This window comes from Hyaena hyaena, unplaced genomic scaffold, assembly GCF_003009895.1.
Source record: "Hyaena hyaena isolate Hyena2069 unplaced genomic scaffold, ASM300989v1 scaffold_2268, whole genome shotgun sequence".
Classification (NCBI taxonomy): Eukaryota; Metazoa; Chordata; class Mammalia; order Carnivora; family Hyaenidae; genus Hyaena; species Hyaena hyaena.
Window position 1 is genome coordinate 9,568 of NW_024082902.1, and position 27,856 is coordinate 37,423.

At 33.1% G+C, this 27,856-nt stretch overlaps 3 protein-coding genes across 3 annotated transcripts; 2 read left to right on the plus strand and 1 right to left on the minus strand.

The window, feature by feature from the left end:
• Positions 1 to 1,250: 1,250 nt before the first annotated feature.
• LOC120227399 (olfactory receptor 6C76-like) lies at positions 1,251 to 2,186 on the minus strand. The gene has a single exon (XM_039225520.1). It carries the CDS (start codon positions 2,184 to 2,186, stop codon positions 1,251 to 1,253), a length of 936 nt encoding a protein of 311 aa, XP_039081451.1.
• A 10,404-nt stretch (positions 2,187 to 12,590) lies between these two features.
• LOC120227397 (olfactory receptor 6C74) lies at positions 12,591 to 13,529 on the plus strand. Its single transcript, XM_039225518.1, has one exon. It carries the CDS (start codon positions 12,591 to 12,593, stop codon positions 13,527 to 13,529), a length of 939 nt encoding a protein of 312 aa, XP_039081449.1.
• A 6,911-nt stretch (positions 13,530 to 20,440) lies between these two features.
• LOC120227401 (olfactory receptor 6C74-like) lies at positions 20,441 to 21,378 on the plus strand. The gene is given in 2 exon segments (XM_039225523.1): positions 20,441 to 20,930; positions 20,933 to 21,378. Coding segments are annotated over 2 exon segments (936 nt in total).
• The last annotated feature ends 6,478 nt before the right edge of the window (positions 21,379 to 27,856 follow it).

Genomic DNA, 27,856 nt, shown 5'->3' on the forward strand with positions numbered 1-27,856 from the left:
TCAATAGCAGGTCATATGGTAAAACTGTAAGAAGCATCCTACAAGTACATAATTGCTATATCACAAAGCTTTCTAGATGTTTAAGTGGTATGTCACATATATAGAATGACAAGACACTACAGTAAACTACAATACCAGTCAATGTAACCTGCTTGAGTATCTTATTGCACCTCTACACCCAACCCCAAAACTGAAGCCATCATCACTTTGGTATACATGTAAACCACTCTTTGTCACAAACTGACTGCAGAGTGCTGGTACCATAGACGTAGCCTCTGGAATGAAGCAGAAATGAATTTAAATTCTATCTCTCTTACTAGTCATGTGATCAGGAGTAACTTACTGTACCTCTTTGCAGTTCATTTTATTTACAAGATAAAATCAGAATAATTTATGCTACAAGTTTCATTTTTTAATCTGGACAGTATACTTATACTTATTTTATACTTTCAAATTAGCCTTAAAAAATCACAAAATAAAATAACTGGTTATTATTACATTATAGATGTAGGTTCTAAAGAAAATACTTATAACATAAATAAGGAAAAGCTGCTAAAGTATCACGCGATCTCTCTATACAGCATTTTATTCTTAACCAAAGTAGCCCAGATTTAGTACATTCGTATGAGTCAGTATTTATTTACTTATTTACTTATATAGAATAAAATATAGTAGAAAATAAATATACCATTTTTTTATTACACTAGCCTTGTGGGTTGTCTTTGCAATTCTCAAATCAGCATTTTAATCTCAAATTTCTATTTTTAAACATATTTATTGAAAAACAGTAAAGAATGTGTATCAAGACATAAAAAGCCAAGCAAAGGATAAATCCCAAAGATGACACATCATTTAATTGTTTTGAACTTATCAAGATTTTACAGAAAATCAAATATAAGAACAAAATATACTGCACAAACATGGAAATAATTACATCTCCATGACCTAATGCATAAAGTTGATTAAAATAATCTTTCATATATTTGCTACAATTAAATGGAAGAAGAGGAGAGGAAAAGGTCAAATTTGAGAATGCTTATAATGGAATGGAAAAATAAAGTTTCAGTGTTTTGAACAGTAGGCATTATTGAGAAAAAAAAAAAGCCAATGTAAATATCATGATACTTCAGAAAGCAGTGAAAGAACAAGTATGATTATATATTGGATGACAGAATGGTGACATTGGGTCCAATATAAACACTTCCTTTGCAATTTGCCTTATAAATTTCTTTATAAGCCTCATTATGATTCTACTTGGATAAAGACAGAACTCTTTTTAGCAAGTTCTTAAATGCTTGCTTCACCGGCTGGTTCCTTAGAGTGTAAATAAAAGGGTTCAAAAGTGGTGCTACTGAGGTATTGAGAACTGCCACTCCCTTCGTTAAGGATATCCTCTGTTTGGCCGAGGGTTTTATGTACATGAAGATGCAGCTGCCATATGAGAGGGAGATGACAATCATGTGAGAAGAACATGTGGAGAAAGCCTTTTTTCTCTGGTTGGCAGAAGGGATTTTTAAAATGGTCAGGGCAATATAGGTGTATGATAGAATCACTAATGCCAAGGTGACCAGTAGAGTCACCAAAGCTAAGATGAAACTCATCAGTTCCAAAACATGTGTATCCGTGCAGGAGATCTGCAGGAGGGGAGCAGTGTCGCAGTAGAAGTGATCAATGATATTGGAGTCACAGAAGTCCAGGCTTAAACCTAAAATAAGTCCTGGAAAGATGATGAGGAAACCAGTGATCCAAGAGCTAAGGACCAGCTGGATACAGATTTTGTTGCTCATGATGGTTGTATAATGCAGGGGCTTACAGATGGCCACATAACGATCATAAGACATGACAGCCAGGAGATAAAATTCGGATGCTCCAAGAAGGAAGGCAAAAAATAACTGAGCTGCACAGCAGTTATAGGTAATGGTATTGTCTCCGGTTGCCATGCTTACAAGCAATTTGGGGATACAGACAGTTGTATAAGAAATTTCTAAGAAGGAAAAATTTCGGAGAAAGAAATACATAGGGGTCTTGAGATGAGAATCCAGCAAAGTGAGGGTAATGATGAGTAAGTTGCCTGAGATGCTTAGCAAGTAGGTGAGTAGCAGGAAGACAAATAGCACAATCTTCACTTTTGGGTCCTCTGTCAATCCCGCTAAGATAAATACTGTCACGGTTGTTTGGTTTTTCATCCTTACCTCCTGTTATGCTTCTGTTCTGGTAAAAATACCAAGAAAAATCATATAAAGGCACCAATTGTAAAATATTCAGATAACAATGTCAAAATATTAGTATTTGCTATTGATTATATATACTAATGGGACATTGTTTGAAATGCCTAATATAAGATAAACTATAATGAAAAGCTCTTACTTTGCTTTTGAGGAAAGAATTATTTTCTACAAATCTGATGAAATAAAAAACTATCTTATAAATTATCTTTATATTTTGACTTAGGTATATTTATGGTAATGAGATGAAGAAATGGACATGTATGTGAAAATAATTATTTCCTCTTCTCAATATACAAGCACTAAAATATCATACTACTTATACTCGCCTGATAATTATATAAATATCATTGCCTCAAAGAACTGACTGTGAGTGCAACAGAGAAGCAAGATTATAGATATATAAGTACTTATGATGGATGAAAACAGAAATCAAGCTTTAGGTTTAACATAATGCTGGAAGTAATTCAGTAGGACAACCAGAGCTCTTCAGTGGTTTGGCCTTTGCCACATCTACTCAGATAATCAACACTCTATCTTGGTCCTATCTGATTTTCATTTCTATAAGTCGATGTAGTCTGTTTTGTCTTTATTCCAACTCTTCATTTTACCATCTCCTATGCCAATCATTAAATTTATCTGATTGCATAGTAAACCTGACTTGAACAGAATTAAACAGATTCAGTGTTTCTTCTGTTTACAGTTCTGAAAACAGGAAGAGAATCACAAAGTGAAATGCAAAATAAAGTGAATAAGGATTCAGAATAAGGATGATGAAAAAGGGAAGAAAAAGATAAAAGAAATAGAAAAGAGGTAAGACAGTAAGGGAAGAACATAAATATAAATATTTACCATTAAGATTGGATTTTCTTCAGATGAGACAATAACTTGTATTTAGCTCTTGGCTTCTTACCTGATGTGTAGAATGAGTTACAGCAAAACTATAATTTACCTCTACCTAAGAAATTACCAAGAAACTGTAGTGAATTTTATTCAGATGATCAGTCACTTGGCAAGTGTTCAGACACTTGCAGTAATACTGACTACCTCCAGATTATATGGTAATCAAGAGCTTAGCCGATTCAAATGTAGTTGGCTGTGTGGTTGAAAATTATATAAGGTCTCATTAAGCTAAATGTCATGAAAACTCCTAGGTATAAATATTTCATCCCTTGAGGGCAAGTTTCTTCTTTGATGACTTCATTGATGCTTCTTTAAGGACTTCTCAATATAAAACATTTATTAAACAATCTAATAGATCCATGGAGAATGGATTGTTACACACTAAGGAGTCAAAGAAGTATAAGTCAATGTCACTGTCTATTGTGATTTATCAACATATTGAGGAGACAGAATTTCTGCATGAATATAGCAATGTATAATGTGCCATAAATTTAAAGGTATAAATATGACTTCTTAGGGCAACCAAGGGAGATTAATAAGAAAACATGTTTTAAAAAAAGATGGAACCAAAGCTAAGCCTTGGAGACATATTAGGAATTTTAGGTAGGATAAGAAGTGAGGAAAATGTAGATAAAAATAAGAACTCATGAATTAATAAAAATTCATCAGAGATAATACAATAACAGTTTTCTCCAGGGAATATTTAAGGTTCTAAAGATTCTAGCTATTAGTGCCAAAGTATAACATCTTCCTAGTACTTACACACATTCTCCCAAATCTCAGGGACAATTCCCAAGGAACTTAATTGTATCATAATAGCTGCAGATTTGAGTCAAAACAGACCCATCATCCCCACAAGTAAGAATCAAATCAGGCCTAATTTTTTTTTCCTGCTACTCTGCTCCCTAGACATACACTGAAACAGTGTATTATAATATTTTTAGCAAGCCTATTACTTTTATTTATGTTTATATTAAAAACTGCAAAAGAATTTTCCCTCCTTTCAAAATCATGAACATTTGTTTTATTAAAAAATGGTGTCATTTCAGTTCAAAACCTTTGGGATGCAGCAAAGGCAGTCCTAAGGAAGTATATAGCAATACAGGCCTAACTCAAGAAGCAACAAAAATCTCAAATACACAACTTAACCTTACATCTAAAGGAACTAGGAAAAGAACAGAAAATAAACCTAAAATAAAAAAAGAAGGGAAATAATGAAGAGTAGAGAAAAAATAAATGATATAGAGACAAACAAATAACAATAACAAAAAAAACTAGAACAGATCAACAAAACTAAGAGCTGATTCTTTGAAAGAATTAATAAAATTGATAAATTCCTAGCCAGGCTTATCAAAAAGAACATCAAAGGACTCAAATAAAATCACAAATGAAAAAGGAGAGATCAGAACCAACACCACAGAAATATAAACAATTATAAGAGAATATTATGAAAAATTATATGCCATAAGGTACCTAGGAATAAACTTAACCCAAGAAGTAAAAGATCTGTACTCTGACAAGTATAGAATACATATGAAGGAAATTGAAGAGGACACAAAGACATGGAAAAACATTCCATGCTCATGGACTGGAAGAACAAACATAGTTAAAATGCCTCTACTACCCAAAGAAATTTACACATTTAATGCAATCCTTATCAAAATACCACCAGCATTCTTCACGGAGTTAGAACAAACAATCCTAAAATTTGTATGGAACCACAAAGGACCTTGAATAGACAAAGCATTCCAGAAAAAGAAAAGCAAAGCTGGAAGCATCATGACTCTGGACTTCAAGCTATGTTACAAAACTGTAGTCATCAAAACTGTCTGGTACTGGCATAAAAAGAGACACAGAGATCAATAGAAAACCCCAGAAATGGACCCACACTATATGTGCAACTAACCTTTGACAAAACAGGAAATAATATCCATTGAAAAAAGTCTCTTCAACAAATGGTGTTGGGAGAACTGGACAGCAACATGCAGATGAATGAACCTGGACCACTTTCTTATACCGCACACAAAAATAAATTCAAAATGTATGAAAGGAATGAGAGAAGATATTTACAAATGACGTATCGTATAAAGGGCATATCTATAAGGAATTCATCAAACTCAACACCCTAAAACCAAATAATCCATTTAAAAAAGGAACAGAAGACCTGAATAGACATTTTTTCCAAAGAAGACCTACAGATGGCCAACAGACACATGAAAAGATGCTCAACATCACTCATCATCAGGGAAATACAAATCAAAACCACACTGAGATACCATCTCACAATTGCCAGAATGGCTAAATTTAACAACACAGAAAAAACAGGCATTGGCAAGGATGTGGAGAAGGGGAAACCCTCTTACTCTATTGGTAGGAATGCAAACTGGTGCAACCACTCTGGAAAACAGTATAGGAGTTCCTCAAAAAATTAAAAATAGAACTACCCTAGGACCCAATAATTGCATTACTAGGTATTTACCCAAAGGATACAAAAATATAGATTTTAAGGGATACATGCACCCCAATGTTTATAGCAGCATTGTTGACAATAGCTTACTTATGGAAAGAGCCAAAATATCCATCATCTCATGAATGGATAAAAAATATGGGATATATATATATATCCCATATATATAATAAATATCCCATATATATAATAAATATCCCATATATATATATTATATATATATACATATATATATAATGGAAAACTTGCCATTTGCAACACCATAGATGGAGCTAGAGTGTATTATGCTAAATTAGATTAGTGAGTCAGAGAAAGGCAAACACCAAATGATTTCACTGATTTGTTTAAGAAACAAAACAGATGAACATGTGGGATGGGGAAAATAAAAGAAAAAAGGAGAGGGAAACAAACCATAAGGGTTCTTAAAGATAAAGAACCTGAGGGTTGATGGAGGTGGGTGGGGAATGGTCTAGATGGCTAATGGGTATTAGAAGGACACTTGTTATGAGAAGCAATGGCTGTTGTAAGTGATGAATCACTGAATTCTATTTCCGAAACCAACAGTGCAATGCATGTTAACTAGAATTTTTAAAGAAAAACTAAAACAAAACCCAAAATTGTGTCATTTAATTAATCATTTTCAGATCCTCTGTTATTAAAATAAAATCAGAATAACTTAAATCTATTAATATAAAGTATTCAGAGTTTTAGAGATATTTATTTTCAAAATGTGGATTATAAATCAGTCTGCAAAACACTAAAACTGGGGCACCTGGTTGGCTCAGTTGGTTAAGCATCCAACTTTGGCTCAGATCATGATCTCGCAGAGAGATCTTCTCTCTCTGAACTTCCCCTGCTCACACTGTCTCTGTCTCTCATTCTCTTTCTCTCTCTCTCTCAGAAATAAATAAAACATGTAAAAAATTTTTTAAATAATATATTTAAAAAAAACCAAAAACACTAAAATTACTATTATCCTGAAAGGCATATAAACAGAATTATTCAGGCAAAGGATTTTGTTTGTTGATATTCTCATTTTTTAATATTTCTATTGCATATGAAGCACTTAGGTTTATATTTTTCTTCTTTCCAAGCACCACATTGAAATGTGTAATATTTATAATAAGTTTTAATACTTGTGGGCATTTTGTGATTAGCTTTTCTAGCTTAGATCAGCAATTTTTAAAAAAAAATTTAATGTTTATTTATATTTGAGAGAGAAAGAGAGAAACAGTGCCCAAGCAAGAGAGGGGTAGAGAGAAAGACAGAGACAGAATCTGAAGCAGGCTCCAGGCTCTGAGCTGTCAGCACAGAACCTGATGCAGGGCTTGAACCCACAAACCAAGAGATCGTGACCTGAGCCGAAGTCGGACACTTAACCAACTGAGCCACTCAGGCACTTCTAGATCAGCAATTTAAACTATCCAAGTATCTCTTTTATTCTTTGTATTCAATGTATTTTTAAGTCAGTACTACAACACAGTACTAAAATTAAACAATTTATCCTATCAAATGATTATGGTTTATTTCCAGGGGATGCTGTAAACTGTGTGCATATGTCTCCAAAGAGTTCAGCTCCAAAGGCAATGTTTTCCTGAGGATCTCTGACTTGTTCACTATACAAGAGATGCCGAAGTATACAGCCTTCTTTCTATACCCTTCAACTATGTTCTCAGAAGATTCTGTACAAAATATAGTATATGAAAGTACCATGTGCCCCCTTTACCTTAATTAATTTGTGAAGTCATTTATTCCTTCCTAGAATACCTATTTATTGTGTGCTTGAAATGTATCAAGCACTCTTGTGTGTCCAGGGCATATGTCTCAAGAACTCTCCTGTTCCCTTCTGCCATGTGAGGTCCTAGTGAAAAGTGTATGAAATCTATGCAGCAGAGTCTTGCCAGACACCAGATCTGTTGGTCTCCAGATCTTATACTTTCTAGCCTTGAAAGCTGAGAAATAAATGTTTGTTGGTCAAGGCATCCAGTTACAGTATTTTGTTATAGCAGCCCAAACAAACTAAGGCAGAAATAAGAACAGAGAATTCATTGCTAACAGATTTGTCCTGCAAGAAATGTTAAACAAAATTCTTTAGGGAAAGAACTCAAATGATATAGATCAGAAATTCTGATCTACATCAAGAAAATAAGAGTGTTGAAGAAGAAATAAAGAGATAATCACATTCAACTGCATTTTCTACTAAACTGACTTTTTCTGAATAGCACCAGCCATTTATTAAAATTAATTATAAATCTAATATTATTCTGTCTTTAATAATAGGCAATATTCTGAGATCCAAATTAGATTATCTCTGAATACCCTCCTTCTTCACTCCCTACTTTCTTCTTCTTTATCTCCATCATATACTTTCCCTCTTTTCTTTTCCCTTTATTATTTCCTTCTTTCTTGCTTTAATAAAATCAACTAACAGTTTTAAGGAGAAACTTTATCTGACAAGATTGGCAATTGGGGTTATAGAAATTTATAAAATGCCTTTCATAGTGGCAACTTGAACACGTGATAGCTTTGAAGAATCAAAAGTCCCAAAGTTCATACATGTGATGAATGACATAAATTTACAGAATCAAGAAACCGAGCTAACTCCAAGCATGACTAAATGCCTATACACATCATAATCAAAGTACTAAACACAGAAGACAATGGGAAAATCTCAAATCTGGCTAGAGAAAAAGGATGAATTACATACTCTGAATATTAGAGAACAATGGCTTGAACAATTTCTGACTTCTTTTCACAAGCTATGAAGGCCAGAAAACAGAGGGCAATCTTTAGAGTGCTGAAACAAACAAACAAACAAAAAACCTATTTGTCAATTTAGAATTCTATATGGCACAACTATGCTTCAAATGTGAAAGGGAAATAAAGACATTTTCAGATAAAATAAAACTAAGAGTATTTTTCAGTAACACATCTGCACTGCAAGAAATGCTGCAGAAGTTTGTCAGCTGAAGAGAACTGAATCCAGCAGGAAACTGGAATTTCAGGAAGAAATTAGAAATATCAAATGTTTTAAATATGGGGCAAATATTGAAGACTGATTTTTTTCAATGAGCTTGAAATAAAATAAGAATTCATCACAAAAAATTTAAACATACACATATGAAAGGATTTTTTAAAATACTGTAACAAAAATACTATCTCAAGTAAAAGTTCAGTGGAAGGGTTGAATAGCAGAAAGGTGATTATAAAACCAAAGTGTAAAAAAAAAAAAGTCAGTGAAGTTAGAGATTAATAGAGACTACTCAATTTGAAAAACAATAAGTCAAATATATATATTTAATGAACAGAGCCTCTGTGACCTAGGCGACAATATCAAAGGGTCTAACATATATGTGTGTAATTTGAATTTTACAAAGCAGAGGATATTAGAAGTCATCACTGTCCAATAAAAATATAATGCAAGACACAAATGTAAGCAACATTTATAATTTAAAAATTTCTAGTAACCTTATTTTTAAAAGGTGAAAGAGAACGGGTGAAACCAATTTTAATATTTTAACCCAGTATATCCAAATGATTATCATTTCAACATCTAATACATATTTAAAAATTAAAGAGATTTTTTACTTTTTTTGTACTAAGTCTTTGAGATGTGCGGTGTGTGAGCATCTTGGTTCAGACTATCCACATTTCAGTTTTTAGTGGCTACCAAATTGGATAATGTTATCATAGATAGTGTAAATGGTTTGTTGATAACTTCTTCATTTTGGTTTCTCAGACTCTTCAGAGGAAATTCATTGTAAGTATTGGAAAAAATCAGGATTCAAATATTTAGCAATAATCCCCTTAAAGTCTTTGCACAATACGGATTGGGGAGTTTCATTTTCCTTGTGTAGAATGTATATTTGTCATGGATACGAAAGCTCTAAGTTCCAAAAACTCTTTATGGCTTACAACATAAAGGTGGCTCAAAAAGAAGATTTTGTCTTATCTTTAAACTTGAGTTTATGGATCATAGAGTTTTCTCCACTTCATAAATAATTCACATATTTTTAATGAATTTATACAACGGTCTCCCGGGAAATGTTTCCATCTTTTGAAAAATTGTTTCATCAGTTAATCCTCTTGAGATCAATGGCAGAGTACACAAAAATGATTATATTTCTTGCAATCTTAAAAACTACAAAAGAAGCAATAGTGCTTCTCATGTAAGCCAGACACATTTCAAAATAAACAATGAGACTGAAACCTTCCCTTTTTACCACTCCATTTAAAAAGTTTAAAGAAATATATTTATTTTGTATGTAATGCAAACAAATGTGCTCCAAATTTAATAAAACATAAATTGGAGATATGGTTCTTTAAAGAAAATAATGAGAAGAAATGAGATTAGATAAATTTCTTGTGATCATAAAAATCTTTGAGCTCACATATCTTGAGTGTGAGATGCTGGGGTCAATGTATTTTGGATGAGAATGTAAGATAAAAGTGGGTTAAAGCAATATAAAAAGTATGATGGATATGCAACATTCAGAAATTGCCTCTGTTCTGGGACTTAAATCAAAAGAAGACAATTGGGAATGAAATTGCTACTAACAACAATAAGGTTTGGAACAAAATGTACTTTAGTAATATTAATTGATAAAGCTGAACAAAAAAGTTGATTTATTTGTAAGTCATTGAAATATATGGTATGATGTTAAAACTATTTTTTATACTCAGCTGGGTTGTCTTAATAAGAAACTTTTGCACCTTCATTTTATAAGAATCAGGCTTTAAATAGATACCCTTCATAAGCTTCAACAGAATCTTAGAAATGAATTTTATTAAATGAATGTGGTGTTTTCCTCAGATAATTATAATTACACGTGCCTTTTGTATACAAAGCCAATGTGAATATCATAAAATACGACACTAGATAAATGAATTTGCCTTGAACTTGAGAAACCTCCTCTTATTGAATTCAATAGAATTTAAACATTTCATGAACTATCCAGTTTTCATATCCCAAAGGAATCTCTTCCCTCTTACCTATAAATCACCAAAGTAGGTACAGAAGTCCCTAGGACTATTAAAATGGTCAGAAATAATGACTACTTTACTGCCATTCAGCAAGTATTTTATTCGCAATTAAAAGAAAATGATGATGTCAAGTGGTTTACAATAGTTTTTGTTGGGGGGGGTTGCATTTTTGTAATTTAAATTTAGCTTGGGAATATGCATGTATGATTCACTTCTATTTTTGTAATTTGGCATCCTATATAATTCATCCTGTGCTGATTGACATTTTCCTATGCTTTTGACTTAAATGGACAGAATGTAGACATTTTTAGAAAAATGATATATTGAGGAGTCTGGGGAAAGAAAGAAAACAAGTAAGAAAGGAATAAAGTGAAAGAGGAAAAAAAGAAAAAAAGTCTTAGTGTATTGTAATTATTTATAACCATTGGAAATATTTGTACATTTTTAACTGAACTGGGATATATGAAGTGTAAAAAGTTTACTTTTTAAGTCTATTTATTTTAAGAAGGAGAAAGTTCAAGTCAGGGAAGGACAGAGAGAGAGGAAGAAACAGAGAGAATCTCAAGCCTATGTGGGGCAACCCACGAACCATGAGATCATGACCTGAGCCAAAGTCAGAAGCTTAACCAACTGAGCTGCCCAGGAGCCCCAAAGTGTAAAAAGGTTAAGATGCAATGTAACATATGACAATATACTCTTCTTAAGAAATACAGTCATGCTTTAGAAAAAATTGGTGATAGACTTTTGAGATGATAAACATGAGGACATAGACATGGCCTGGAAAAAGATGGAAAGTAAGAAAAAAATGAAAAGGTAACATAATTCTATGTAATTTTTAAAGTTTATTTGTTTATTTTGAGAGAGACAAAGACAGCACAAGTGGAGGAGGGGCAGAGACAGGGGGAGAGACAGAATCCCAAGCAGGCTCCACACTGTCAGTATAGAGCCCAATGCGGGGCTCAGACTCACAAAGTGGTGAGATCATGACCTGAGCCCAAACCAAGAATGGACACTTAACCAACTGAGCCACCCAAGCACCCCAAAATAATTCCATATTTTAATGTGGTAAGCATAAAACAAGAGAATAAGAGAAGAGAGTGGGGGGGACATGAGTAAGAAAGAAGTGAAGAGGCTACTATGGCAACAGGGAAAGCCATGCAGAACAGTGACACTAAAACCAACTACTAGGCATAAGTAGATAAAAATTTTTTATGACTTGTTTTCTAGAACCCTCCTCTGTTACGACAAAAGCTAAATAAGACATGCTACATAAATAATACAGTCATCATGCATGAGGATACACTTCCTGTCTGCTTGGGTTCATAGCACAGAAAGAATAAACAGGACAGGTGAGATGAAAGTAAATCCAAAGGAAATATGAGAAAGCAGAACTAAAGTGGTCAGGAGGATTTCAAACTTGAAGAATTTGCAAAAGTTTGGTGAAAGTACTGAATCCCCACTGTAATGGGCCTCAGATGTTTAAGTCAAGTTTATGTTTTTTAAAGGGTGAAGAGTCTTCAGCTGAAATCTAACTTACAGAATACTGTCATAACGAGTAATGAACAGAAAGAGACATGTTTAGCAAAGAAGAACGAGTCACTTGATGATGTAAAATAATTTAATGTAAACTAAATAGATTGTAAAAAATGGCAACTACAGAAGATGCAAGTTAAAATGTTATGACAATTTTTTCTGTTTCTTTCTTTGTTTCTGTCTTCATATAACTTTGTAAATGTCATGTATTATTCTTGTGGAATGCCTGAATTTATGACAGGAGAAAAGGAACTCAGAGAGTTGCACTGAGTTAGTGAAATTTTGAGTACAAATTATACAAGCGAATTTTTAGAGGCCGTTACTGCTGACTAGCAGAATATGGAAGGAGGCTGGGTGTCGGTAGCAACATGTATATGGATGATCTCAAGATAATAGGTGTCTCGTACAGCCTTATCCCCTTTAACTCTCATTTTTTCTTATTCCTTATTTTATTATTATTTTATTGGTAGCAGTCAGCCATGAGAAACCACACCATGGTAACAACCTTCATTCTTCTTGGACTGACTGATAACCCACAATTACAAGTGGTTATTTTTCTTCTCCTTTTTTTCACCTATATGTTAAGTGTCACTGGGAACCTAACCATAATCACCCTCACCCTTCTAGATTCTCGTCTAAAGACACCCATGTATTTCTTCCTCAGGAGTTTCTCATTTTTAGAAATCTCATTCACAACTGTCTGCATCCCCAAATTTCTTGTCAGTATGGCAACAGGTGACAAGACCATTTCTTACAACAATTGTGCAACACAGCTGTTTTTTACTACTGTCTTGGGTGCAATCGAATTTTTTCTTCTGGCTGCCATGTCCTATGATCGCTATGTAGCCATCTGCAAACCCTTGCATTACACCACCATCATGAGTGACAGAGTCTGCAACGTGTTGGTCTTTGCTTCGTGGTTGGCCGGTTGTATAGTAATTGTCCCACCACTCCTTGTGGGTCTCCAGCTAGACTTCTGTGCAGCCAACACTGTAGATCATTTCTTCTGTGATTTTTCTCCTATATTACAGCTCTCTTGCACAGACACAGCTGTAATAGAATTAATGGCATTTCTCTCAGCCATTTTGACACTCCTGGTTACACTGGTATTAGTGATTCTCTCCTATGCAAACATCATCAGGACTATTCTGAAGATACCTTCTTCTCAACAGAGGAAGAAAGCCTTTTCTACATGTTCTTCTCATATGGTAGTCGTGTCCATTTCTTACGGCAGTTGCATCTTCATGTATGTGAAGCCCTCTACAAAGGAGAGAGTGTCTTTAAATAAAGGGATAGCCTTGCTCAGTACTTCTATTGCCCCGATGCTGAATCCCTTCATTTATACACTGAGAAACAAACAAGTGCAAGATACTTTTAAGCACATGCTCAAAAAGATTGAGATTTTCTCAATTAAGTGAACCATTTTAGTGATATTACTGAGGTTATGAATAAAATAAAGCAAGAAGGGTAGAGTGTTTCACAAAAGTTCAATGTTTGTATTCAAAATAATATTAACTATTTTTCTTGACATAATTTTCATAGTGGCCTGCCTAACCTCCAAAGCCTAATTCTTTCCCTTATCTGTCCCTTATTTGGGCCAAAATTATTTGCCTTTTTATTTGGTGCTCTTATCTATTTCCTTTTATTTTGTTTTATTTATTTAAAAAAAATTTTTTTTACACTTATTTCTTTTTGAGAGACAGAGAGAGACAGAACTTGACCAACGGAAGGGCAGAGAGAGAAGGAGACACAGAATTCTAAGCAAGCTCCAGGCTCTGAGCAAGCTTTAGCACAGAGCCTGTCCCGGGGCTGGAACCCACGAACTGTGAGATCATGATCTGAGCCGAAGTCGAATGCTCAACCAACTGAATCACCCCAGTGCCTCTATCTATTTCCTTTTAAAATTCACTCAGAGGAAGACAAAATTAGACTTTAATTTTTCCGTGTTCCTTTCCACTGTTCTGGAATTCAGAGATTCAATTTTACATATATTCTGTATAGAGTTAATACACCATCTAGATTTTTAAAACTTAGCTAAGAAGCACATATTTCTAGAAACCCACAAGTTATCACTGACTCAAGGCAAAATAAAAAATGGGAATCAGCCTATAACTATTAAATAGATTGAATCACTAATCGTATGTCCTTAAATAATGTGGATTTTTTTTCTGTAAATAGAGGTCATGGCAATCATTTCAAACAATTTATAAATTTCTTTTGCTTATTATTATTACTCTTTATCATACCCTCTGTCAGTAAAAAAATAAAACACAAACACTTGAATTTCACAGTATATGTATATTTATTTGTTTATAAATTACATTTATTACAGTATACAATATTTAAACATTTTAATAGAAAAATAGAAATTAAGAAAGGAAATTAGGCAAATGAATATATTTGCTAATATAACTTTAGATATATGTTAATTTTAATATTAATGGTACAACTATTAGATTCAATTTGATGAAACACATATTATTATATTTGCAAATATCAGTTTAATTATGTGATAAACTATCTGGAAGTCTTATTCCAAGCCTACTGGATCTTGATACTTAACTAGAAGGACCATCATAGTTCAAAACTGATGCCTTACAATGCATGCTGATCACATCAAAAGAAGTGAAAATCAAAGATAAAAACAGGAAGAAAAACCATAAAAGACTCTTAAATACAGAGAATAAATGGAGGTTGCTGGAGGGGTGTTGGGTGGAGGGATGGGCTAAGTGGGTGATGGGCATTAAGGAGGGCACTTGTTGGGATGAGCACCGGCTGTTATATGCAAGTGATGAATCACTAAATTCTACTCCTGAAACCATTATTACACTATATGTAAACTAACTTGTATTTAAATAAGAATATTTTAAGAAAAAAAAAAGAATCAGATTGAAAAAAAGAAGTGAAAATCACAATAATTATTCATCTGTCCTATTTGAATTTGTTTTTGATATTGAGTTACTACATTTCTATATTCTCTAATGTTAATCTGCTGGCTATACTTTTATTTTTATACAAATATTTTTTAAAGTGCACAGAAAGTCTTTATTTGGAATATTTTAATAAAGATTAAAATAATTCTAAATTTTCCAATGGGTGGATGAGCATTTTCATAATTAATGAACTTGTATACTCTTCAGTAACAACAATCATGGCAAAAAATTCAAGCAATCAATTTCTAAATTTCTTTAGCTTATTACACCTTTTGTTTGAAAACTTGTTACTTTTTCATTATTGTTAAAATATCATGTATTTTGGAACAGAATGGTAAGAAAATATCTTCATGAAAGCATACTATTGATGGGTATTTGTTGGGTACTGATGGGTACTTGAAAAGAGAAAATTGGAATATATCTATTTGTAAAATAAAATTGTATATTTCTCTTAATGTGTATTTAAAAAATACTTTGCCTGAGAAGTTCTGATTTTCTGATGCAGGTGTTTAAAAAGATATCATAACATACCATTACAAGCATCTTTCTTTCTCTTATCCCCAGTCCCTCACCTTCTCCTTACTCTTTTGAACCTTTGAATGTAAAAACTATTCTTAGATGAACGGCTACCAAAAATACAGCCTGTGGGCTGTATTTGTCCTGCAGATTGTGGTTTGCTTGCCCAAGGTCAAAATTATGGCAAAAGGCCAGAGATGGCCCTAAAGCCAGGAGGAAGGTCTGTCTTATCTGTTTTGTTATTTCAAGGTGATGCAAACTACCTGTTATGCTCTACTAGTCCATAAAATTCAATAACTCGGTATTTAGTGCCAAGATTGTTTTAATTTAAACCAACAAGTGGGCCATAACTTAAAATGCAGCTGCAGTTGACGTTACCATCTAATTAAGCCTATGAATTTACTGTGACCCTCTGAAATTTGTCTGTGGTAGGACAGGTAAACATTTGAATTACATGGGTATATAGAATGGATCACCATTCCTGTATCATTTTTTAAAGTATCAGGTGATAACATCAAGTACTGCAGCTTTGTCAGGGAAAGATGTTTTAGATTTACTATTTGTTAATGAGGGAGAACTCCAGGGTTTTCTACTTGGCCTTGAGTATACACATTTGAACAATATATTCAGGATGATTTTTCACAGAGCCAGAATCCATGACGGAAGTTATCCGTGAGGAAGAACCATGCATTGATATTAATATCTAAATCTCCCTCCAGTTTTCCTGAATGGATATATATTCCTTTGCCAGGAAAACTGTCCACTGAAGAGGGTAAAACCTGGAACTTACAGGGATTGTTTGCCCTCATCTCTGAGCCAATCTTAATTTAATGATGATAGAATGTCAGGGTATATACTTACGAAAGTGGAAGATAATAGGGTTTAGAAATGAGGGAGGAAATTCTGAAACATTTCTACACGTTGTGATAGCTTTTGTTCAGGACTCTGTTTTCAAGAATGTTTTATAATAGATTTGGCCAATTTCTTCCCTTCAGCAGTATATTAAAGATACTGTCTTCGTGAAGGGCAAAGTTAAGCAGATTTTCTCTTCACAAGACTGAGAATTTACTAACCTGGGGTTCCTCAGTTTTAGATGTAGATGCATTGTGTAAATAACAATATCCATTAGGGCCCTTCCGTGAAGAGAATTTAGGAGTCAGGAGACCTGCGGAGAACAGGAAGCTCCTGCTTCCTGCTATATAATGCATAATAAAGTTGTCTGCCCTGGTAGGCTTGCCTCCCCATCAGTATCTATGAAATGATGGTCAGCCAACCTGTTAGACTCTAGATAAAAGTTTAGACCCTTCTCAGGTTTTGATTAACATCATAGATTTGGTAGAGAGTAAGAAAGCCAAATATCACAACATGGAACTCTTCCATGAAGTCACTGTTTTCCTAAGCTGGTAGGACCTGCAATGATGTCAGGAACTTGCGTGTGCTGTCTCTTATTGAATGGCCAGTGTATTTCTCATGTGATTGCTCATACTCATGCTTCCAGATGGTTTGCCAGCCCATCTGCCTCACAACAGTGTGAGGGAGTAGCAGAAAGGAAGAGGAGGGCAAACCCCTCGTATCAAAGAACAATCAAAGGAAAGTACACGACATCTCCACTTATGTCTTTTGCTCATAATTTAGTCACATGATCACAACAAGTTGCAAGGAAGGATAGCTATGGACACAGACAAGTATTCCATTAATGCAGAGGAAGTGGAGAATGCTTGGGTGTTACGAAATAATCACTGTAAGATCTACTAGATCAGATTGTAAAGAAGATTTGGAGGAAAGACTGAATTCAGAATAAAAACAAAATGACTACATGGACATAAAATGTTAGATATTCCAGGTGCAATTTTTTCTATGACAGGTTAATAAATCCCCCAGCTAATATTGTCACTTGTTATTACCAACTAAATTGGTCTTTTCATTTTTGACTTCTAGTTTCTTATCTATGTATTTAGGGTTTCAAAACATATCTGTGTGGAAGACAAACACACATTAGGGAAATCTATACTGAAAGCTTTGGAGATAATAGTTAAAAGCAGTTTTGAAAAAAGTATGTAATTTATTATTTTAAGTATTTAGTACCTGGGGAAGACTCGTGTATAATGTATAAATTTGTGACCCCTTGAGGATGGTGTTCTTGGACCTCATATCCTCTGGGAACTCCTCATAATCTTTAGATATTTTCCTTCAAGGTACAGAAAGCATAAGTACTCAATGGGATTAAGTGCTGATAAATTTCATATGGCACTATGAATAATACTAAGAAAAGCACTCAAAACATAAGTAAGTAAAGTGTAGTGATGGGGAAATTTAATATACTAGTCTAAAAATCTGGAGAAAAAACCCTTTTTAAAGCCATTTAAAAGTTGCCATAAATAAATAAGAAAATCAGTCAGATTGTGGGATAGAGGGAAACCCCTTCAGAGAAGAATGGAATTATCTTTGTGGTCTGTTCAGCATGATGATAAAAAGATAAAAAAGAGATAAAAGAGTTAAATATTGAAGCAGAGATAACCTGCCAGAATAAATGTTTAATATCTTCAAAAAATGTGTTTGAGTTTTTGGGTACTTTTGGCAGACTGATTAGGACTCAAAAGGATGAAAAGAATAGGTATGTCTAAAATTTAAAGACCATATTTCCATTAGATTTGTTTTAATCCATCTTGTCTTATTTTTACCGTTATGGTATGAACTTTATTTTTTTTCTAACCTTCAAATTTTGTTTTAGGGAAAATCATGAAAAAAGACAGAATACAATGAAAATTTAGTTTTGAAAAAATGTACCTTTTTAAAATTTTACTAATATTCATAACATTTAACATAAGCCTGACTTCTAATGGTTTTGTAATGTGAGCTTTGTTAACATACAATATGTGTTGGGGATAGTTGGTGTGTATAACTGTTGTAGTTGGACAAAGAAATAATTTGACATAGTCAAACTGTGATTTAGATGTTTTAGATATAACATTCCTGCAGTTGTTGCCTTTGGAGTAATTGTGTAAAAGAAGAAAAATTTTTAATTGATCACTTCACAACTATGTGAATGTAAGAGGAATGTCCAGGAAAAACAACCATCCTTTCTTTTGCACCCATATACGTCTACATTATTAACATGATTTCAACAACAGATCTTATTTTTTATCTTCGCCTCCTCCTATAAATACCTCTAGATATAACTGGAAACAATTTTTATTTGTACTCTATGTTTATTTTTATTCATATAGATAGCTTTGAAATTATAGTGTATGTCTTAGAGATTGGAAATCATTACATTGATATTCTCAAAACAGGAAACATTGTCTTATCTATGGCCCATTACTAAGCCTTATTTATTTTATGTGTTTGATATAAAGGTACCAAGGAAAGAAATTTTCCTTAAAATCATTATTTAAAAAAAAAAACACAATAAGCTATCCTATAATCATTGGTAGAAATGTTTTATTTTTCAGAGGACAACTTAGGAAAGAACACTCTTGCAAACTTAATCTTGATGTCCAATTGGCTAGCTGTGCAAACCAGAACAATCTGGTTGTCTCTAATACGTGCCATATGTTGAGATGACTAGTTATCTAAAGTCAGTATTTATTTAATTACATTTTAGCCAAACATTTGACTATCCTTAAAAGGGAAGTACATGCCTCCTAAAACTTTGTCAACACTATTCTGTGATTCATTGTGTTTGAAATTTACCAAATACTCTTCATCTCTTTCAAGCGATGCTAGTCTCAAATTGTTGATCTTTTCCGTCTATGTTTTAGACAAAGATTAAAATGGCAAGTGTAAAGCACAGAAGCAAATGGAGAAGAGTTTCGTGGCAAATATTTTCTTATAATGTTTATTTAGTGTTACTAACTTACATATTTTTGATTTTAGGATTATTACTGATTTAAATGTTTAAATCTTCTTTTAAATGTTTCTTACTAATTTATTTCTTTTACTTTTTTCCTAAAGCTCAATAACCTATTTCTAAAAATCTATTCTACATCTCTAGGTTTCCATAGAGGTTTATCTTTATCTTTCTTCCACCTCATGATTTCCTGAACCCATATTTATATATTTCTATATGCTTCTATATCCATGATTCTCTATTTAATTTTTTCTCATTTTTCAGAATCATCACTTACAGAGGAAAACTGCAGTTTCTTATGAGATACACCAATATTACCAGACTATTCCTGCTGATTTTCTTTGGGAGTAAAACGTGGGAAGAGTGGGGATGATATCAGAGTTTGATGGGATGGAAATGCCACTAAGGACAGAAAATAAAATTATCCGTGGTATTTCATATTCACTTATTGGAAACTATATCCCATTAGCCATGAAATTAAATGACAGAAGATTCAGGCCTTTGAATATAATGGTAAAGTTATATAACCCTGTCTATTGATGATAGTGAGGTGTGTGTGTGTGTGTGTGTGTGTGTGTGTGTATTCTATGAAAACCATTTTCTGAAGTACTTTTAATGACAATAATCATTTTGGTTCTGAATACAAAGCTCTTAATTGAATAAGAAATGGCATCCATCTCAACTCTTGCTAAACTCAAGAGATAAATAGCATTTGTCTACGCTTTAAAAGTCCTTCTAATTACCCTCTTATACTCTCGCGTATATAAAAACAGTCAACAATTGCTATCATCATATAGGTTATTCTCTGGCATAACTGCAAACTAAAAATAAACTTCTCTGTCCAGATACTCTGGAAATGCAAAGTATTGTTCTTCCTGGCATAACCTTCTAAAACATGAATGTTATGACTCTATATGAAGTATTGTTTCCTAATTTTGCCTTAGACACATTTACCGCAACTATTTTCCCTTTAATGATTATCAATTTCTTTCTTTCTTTTCAATTAAACCTGGAAAGGTAGAGAACAGTAATGGGAAACCACACACAAGTGACAGTGTTTATCCTGGCAGGTTTGACTGATGATCCCCAACTGACAGTTGTGCTGTTTGTCTTCCTGCTTCTCACCTACTTGCTAAGCGTCACTGGCAATCTGCTCATCATCACACTCACCCTGGTGGATATGCACCTCAAGACCCCCATGTATTTTTTCCTTCGGAATTTTTCCTTCTTAGAAATTTCCTACACTTCCACATGCATCCCTAAATTGTTGGTTGCTATGGCAACTGGGGACAAAACCATTTCCTATAACAATTGTGTTACTCAAGTGTTTTTTGCTTTTCTTTTTGGTGCATCTGAATTTTACTTGCTGGCAGCCATGTCCTATGACCGCTATGTGGCCATCTGTAAGCCCCTGCATTACATGACCATTATGAGCAGTAAGATCTGCATACAACTTGTCTTCTGTTGTTGGCTTGCTGGGTTTTTAGTCATCTTTCCACCTCTCCTCCTAGGCATAAACCTTACTTCTGTGCCTCCAACATTGTTGACCATTTCTACTGTGATACAACTCCCCTGCTGCAGATCTCCTGCTCAGACACACAGCTCTTAGAGACCATGGGATTCATTTGTGCAGCAGTGACACTTGTGATCACGTTGGTAATGGTGATAATCTCCTACAGCTTTATTGCACTGACAATCCTAAAAATCCCTTCAGCTAATCAGAGGAAAAAGGCTTTTTCAACATGTTCCTCTCACATGATTGTGATATCGCTTTCTTATGGCAGCTGTATCTTCATGTATGTTAAGCCATCAGTCAAACAAAGAATATCTTTTTCCAAGGGAATTGCACTGCTCAATACCTCCATTGCTCCACTTTTAAATCCTTTCATCTACACTTTAAGGAACCAGCAAGCGAAAAAAGCCTTTATGAACATGATACATACGGTTGTTTCTTTCTCAAGAAAATGAACATCCTATTGCATAATATATTATGAAAATGAGCAAAAAAGTCTCAAATAATACCAGCATATTCAATAGTAGCTTTCAATACATAGTTTTCTCTTTTTTTCCTTTAAACCTATGATATTCATCTTAATCTCTTTTTGTTAAGTTTATTTAGTTTTGAGAGAGAGAGACAGAGAGCATGAGCAGAGGAGGGGGAGAGAAAGGGAGAGAGAGAATTCCAATCTGTCAGTGCACAGTCCGATGCAGGGCTTGAACTCATGAAAGGTGAGATTTTGACCTGAGCCTGAAATCGTCAATGCACAAACAACTGTGTCATCCAAATGCCTCTAATCTTAAATTCTGTCAAGTTTTATTTACAAAGATCTTTGTTTCACAGAAGTTCTCTATATGTCACTAGATATATATTTTTTCTCATCTCACCTCCTTTTCCTCTGGTTATATAAAATAAAGAGATCTATATTTTTCAGTCTGTCTCTTTTGTTTTTAATTTCTAGCTAGTGAAGACCTTAAAATGTTTAATTTGAATTATATTTAATATAGCACACAATTCAAAGGTTATTACTATATTTATTTGTGATCAAGTTTTTTAAATCAGTGAGTTGTTCACTTATTTAATTACTTATTTTATTTACTTAAAATTAATATGTGTTTATATTTGTATAATACAATTTATAATACTAATTGTATATAAAGTAATTAAAATACAGTTTTAATAGAGATTAGCCATCAGTGGCAATGTACACCTTTGAAATTTTTTGTTTATTAAACTGTGATTGGTTTGCTAAAGTGTGGTCTATAGAAACTAGTTAGTTAGAAGAAAATATTTTAAAATTATAGTATCTTACGAAGAAGAATAACATATAGGCGGGAAGAAAACTACATATAACATGTAATTGACTGGACAATATTAGATGTTTAGGTAAAACTTGTAGAATAAATAGCATCTCAGAAGATATTTGGGTCACAAATATGATTTTGAGAATAATTGCTATTTAAATAATTGTTTGCATTTTTCCTTGACTATTATATGAACACATTTTTTTCATTTTGAAAAAAACAGATTTAATGCTCCTGGAGCATTATCTAACTTTTAGAAATTATAAAAGTACAGAATAAAATGCATATATATATGTATATATGTAGCTCATATACATATATATAACATATTAAGATAATCTAATACATTTGACCCTTGAACAACATACGGATTAGGGACACTGCCCCCATGAGAAGTAAAATCCATATATAACTTTTTACTCCCCCAAAACTTAACTGCTAATAGACTACTGTTGACAGGAAGTCTTTCTTGATAACTCAACTAGTCTATTAACACATATTTTGTATGTTATATTATATATTATATTCATATTTTGTATGTTATATTATATATTGTATTCTTATGATAGATTAGCTCAAAAAAAGAACATATTCTTATAAAAATCATATGGAAAAATATATTTACAGTACTATATGTATTTATTTAAAAAATAAGTGGAAGTGTGCATGTTCAGCTTAAATCCATGTTGTTCAAGAGTCAACAGTACAAGTAAAACCTAATCCAAGGCTGTCTCAATAGTCTGATTACTTTGATTCTATTAATGTGCCAAATACAATGAGTTTGCTTAAAATATACTGTCCAAGTTAAATCACTGATTTATTTTTGAGCTATTCTAAAAAATGTTCTTATGTATTTTAAAATATCTGTCACCCATGAATTATTTACTGTGGATTCCCTAAATCTTAATAAGGGTCAAGCACTTCTAAACTAAGACTTCCCCATTTCCTACTTCTTCATACTCCCAGATTAAAGTTGCATCACCTGCCGTCTCTGTTATTTGTCTATGACCTATCACCATATATTATGTCTACTAGAACTGCTTACATTTGGCCTCTAGATCCTGACTCCCTAGAGAGTTTAATGATACCAGTTTTGGTTTTGGTTTTTATCTTAAATTTGTCTTTAACAGGTAGCATAACTTTAAATGCAGGTGCAACTCATTTCTTGAGAGAGCTTCCACCAGAAGCACTGAAATCTTTCCCTAAAACACTTTCGGTATTCTGCTCTAGTGTTGTAGGCTGGACAACAAATATGGTATAAAAATAATATTTACAATATGTTGATTACCCACGAAACTACATGCACTGTTTTATATAAATCACATAATTCTGGAAACAACTTTGTAGTAAGATTATTATTATCATTGTGCCTAGTAGCAAGAGATAGCTCAGAGAGACTAAGATCATTTTGAAAGATACACAGCTGTAAAGGTTAGTGAAAATTTAAAGTCACGTATGCTTAGTTTCCATTACTCCATCTGAAGATCTTAATATCTATCTTGACCTATCTTGATATCTATTAAATATTTACCTTAAGCTTATTCTCTGGATACTTTTGAGCTGTCTGGTAGATGTCTGGCATTTAACATAATGAGTATTCTGAATGACGACTAAAGGAGTATTAGTAGTGTCACTTTTACTCTGCTTGCCATCATCCTTCCCTAAAGTTCCCACATTCTGTTCCCACATTCAATATTTTCCTGTCTCAGCTGTCCTGAGCCATCTACATACTCAATTAAAATATCACCTTTCTTAAGATCATTATCTATTTGTTCAAGGCAGACTAAGTCATACCACTCTCTAGGCAAATTCATCCTTAAAACACTATTTATTTATTTATTTTTGGAACACGATGGCATCTGTCTTACAAAGATCATTCTAATTTACCAGTAGATTTGCTCATAACATTAGCTGGTTTCAATTAATTTTTCCCAAATAAATTCTAATCGGTATGGATTTCTCCATCTGATTATCCTCACACACTTGCTTTTGTTCTTTCATCAAATCAAATTAATCTTCCCAAACTTAACTAAAACCCTATGATTGCCTTATATATAACTCAAAAGACATCTATGGAAACTACCATGATTTGTCTCAAGAAACATATCTCACATTTTGGTCAATTAAACCCCTTCCCCTCCAAATAAAAATTTTTATTTGCATATTTCTTTTTGTAAACATAGCATCAATATTTTTATTAAGCTGAAAATTCATTTAAAGTTAAATTGTCTTGACATTAATGTATGAGACGGTACAGATAATGCTCCCATAAAAATAAGTGCTAGACAGACTGGTCTTTTTCTGAAAATCTCAAATGTAATTTCCTAAAGTTTAGAATACTTTGCTTATCCTTAATATTTCCTTTTCCCCAAAGATAGCATAATTGCAATATTCAAATCATCTAACAAGTTTCTATCAATTTTTGTCATCAGTTTGCCATAATGAGAAATTTTCAGTTATGATGCCATCTTTTTAAATTTTATTTACTTAGATGAATTTTATATCTCATTTATGATACTACCTACTGAGACTAAATTATGTTTCCCATTGTGCTGAAAATACTTGACATATTCTCTTCCTAATAAATGTCTCCTTGCTTATTTTCCAATCTGAACTTAAAAAGCACCATCTTTGTCTACATTTAGCTATTAATCCCATCACTACTTTTTTTTTCTTTACTTTTTCTCCTCAACACTCTTACTGTTCTGTAATCTACCAGTTCACTAACTCTACTCACATGCCACCTTTACAAAGTCATGAGTCATCTTTTTATTATCTTTTTTCTGTATCTCATAAATATTTAGCACAGTTGATCACTGCATTCTATTTAATGTAATTTATTTGCCTGGTTAAAGAAAATATAATTTTGTAGGTTTCCCTGACCATCCTGGCAGTCCTTTCTCATTTCTTTTGCTGGTTTCTCCTGTGATTGATTCCTAAATATTAGAAGCTCCAGTGTCCCTAGCTCCATCGAAACTCCTTCTTTTTGTTATCTTTGTGCTCTACTCATTTCCCTAATGATGCATCACACCTAATTCCAAATTTTGTGTGTGTGTGTGTGTGTATGTAGAATAGCTAAAAATGTCCCAATTGTTGGCAAATGCCAAAATATAGATTGAAGAAGCTCAGAAACCACAAGCAGGAAAAAAAAAAACCCAAACTAGGCATATATATTTTTGAAATTGATGAAAAACCAAGGCAAAAAGATAATCTTGAAAGAAATGAAGGGAAAAATGTATATCACTTACATAAGAATAAAATAACAACCAGGACTGATCTCATCAGGAGCAATGCAAGCAGGAAGATAGCTGGGTGACTATCTAGAATCCTACATACAAAAATGAAAGTGAAATGAAAACTTTCTCAGGTAAACTAAAACCAAGAGAATATGTTACCAGTATATGTATCGCACAGGAAACGTTAAAGGATTTTCTTCCAGTATAAACAAAATGATAGAAGTTACAAACTGGAAATTTCTCAAAGAACAAAAAGCTCCAAAAGAATAAAGGAAGATAAAATTTAATCTGTGTTCTCACCTGAACTGCTCTAAATTATATGTGGCTGAAGATATGACGATAATGGATTGGGCATTAATTTAAATAGAAGAATATGGCAAAATGCATAATGAAAAAGAGGGATGAATTAGGGATTTATGATCATAATTTGCTTAAGCTCAATGTGTTATAAATTGTTTGCCATAGGCACAGAATATTTTGAAATATATGTTCTAAACCACTGGACAAATGGAAAAAGAGTTTAACATTTTTGAAATACTTGTAAATAAAGAATACTCTTAATATGCTATTAGGGAGTAAGTTAAAAGGCTAAATTGAAAACTCATGAGCACATGTCCATACTGACATACATAAATGTAGGTGAAGGAACACATCTTCCTTATGGAAGAATTCCAAAAATATGTAGAAATACTGATTTTTCCAGGGTGTAGAGTGTATTTAACCTCCTTACTTCCTTAGACATGGGCTATTTTAGTGACTTGCTTACAAGAAGAAATTATAGACACGAAAAATAAAGCTTTTTTTTTTTTAACTGCAAGATTCCACTTTAAAGAAGCTATCAAGCTTGACATTTTGTAGTATTTTTTTCTCTAATCACATCTGATAAATCCTAAGTGGCAAGCAATGGATGCCTGAGACCACAAGTACAAAGCTGTAGATAACTGATGAAGAAGCCTAGAAAAAATTCCTACTATCTCCTAATCTCTGTAAATATCTGACATTTATGATTTGCCGAAAGGGAAGAGCCTGGATAAATACCTAGGCTTTTACTTGAGATCACTGACATCTTACACCTAAGAATAAGCACAAGGAATTTATCATTTCTCAAAAAGCATGGAACACAGATTTGAATAATCTCATTCCTTTTTGCTTTCAATGAGTGCCAGAATGAATGAAATCCTACTTGGTGGAGTAAATCATCATCCATACCATTAATATTTGCATACAGTTTTGAGTACACAATAAAAATTCACAAGCATATCAGAGGGGGATTCAAATGACCAAACCACGAACTTAATAGAGATACTGTGAGACCTGAGAAGATCTACATATATTTAGGACACAGTCTGTAAAATAATTATACACAAGTTGCAAAGAAGTCTAGCTACAGACATTGATACATATTCCATTAATATAGAGGATGTGGAGAATGCTTGAGTATTATGAAATATCAGTTTAAGATTCACTAGATTATATCTAGTATTTGGAGTAAAGACAGCTTTCATAAAGAAACTGAGGTCATATATGACATGAAATATTGGGTGTATCTAGAAGATTAACGGTGATGCATGTGGCCTGAAACACAATGTTTTCTACCACAGGTTAACAAATTCTCCAACTAATATTGTCACTTTTCATTGCCAACAAAAATGTCCCCCCCCCCGTTTTGAAATCTTTATCGATAAATTGGAATTCAAAACATGACTGTGCAGAAGAGCAATCACAGAGAGATTCTCTGTGCAGAGAGAAACCACTACTGAATTCTCAGGAGAGACAGTTAAAAGTAGTTTTTAAAAAATATTTTTTTTATTTTAAAAGTATTTGGTGGCTGGGGAGAACTTTTGTATAATATATAAATTTATGATCCTTTGGGAATAGTGTTTTTAGATCTTATCCTCCTGAGCATTCTTCATAAACTTCAGATATTTTCCTTCAGGGAACAGAAAGCACAAATAATCCATAGGATCAAGTGTTCATTCATTTTATATGGCCTTGACAAAATACATGGAAAAATATTCAATAAAAAACACAAGTAAATTGTAGCAATGGGAAGATTTAATATACTATTCAAAAAATTTGCAAAAAAACCCACCACCACCACCACCAACAAAAAACTACAGCTAACCAAGCCATTTACAAAGTTGCCTTAAATAGATAAGAAAAAACAATCATAGATTGTGGGGTAGAGGGAGGTCCATTCAGTGGGAGAATGGAATATCAATGTGGTCTGTTCAGCATGATGATAAAAGATTTAAATATTGAAACAGATAATTTTATTGGAGGAAATCTGTATATATATCTTCTTTAAAAAGTGGTTGAATTTTTAGGTCTTTGGCAGAATGATTTAAGACTCAAAAAAGAAAAACAAAAAAAGAGAGAAAAGAATTGGTATGTCTAAAATTTTAAAA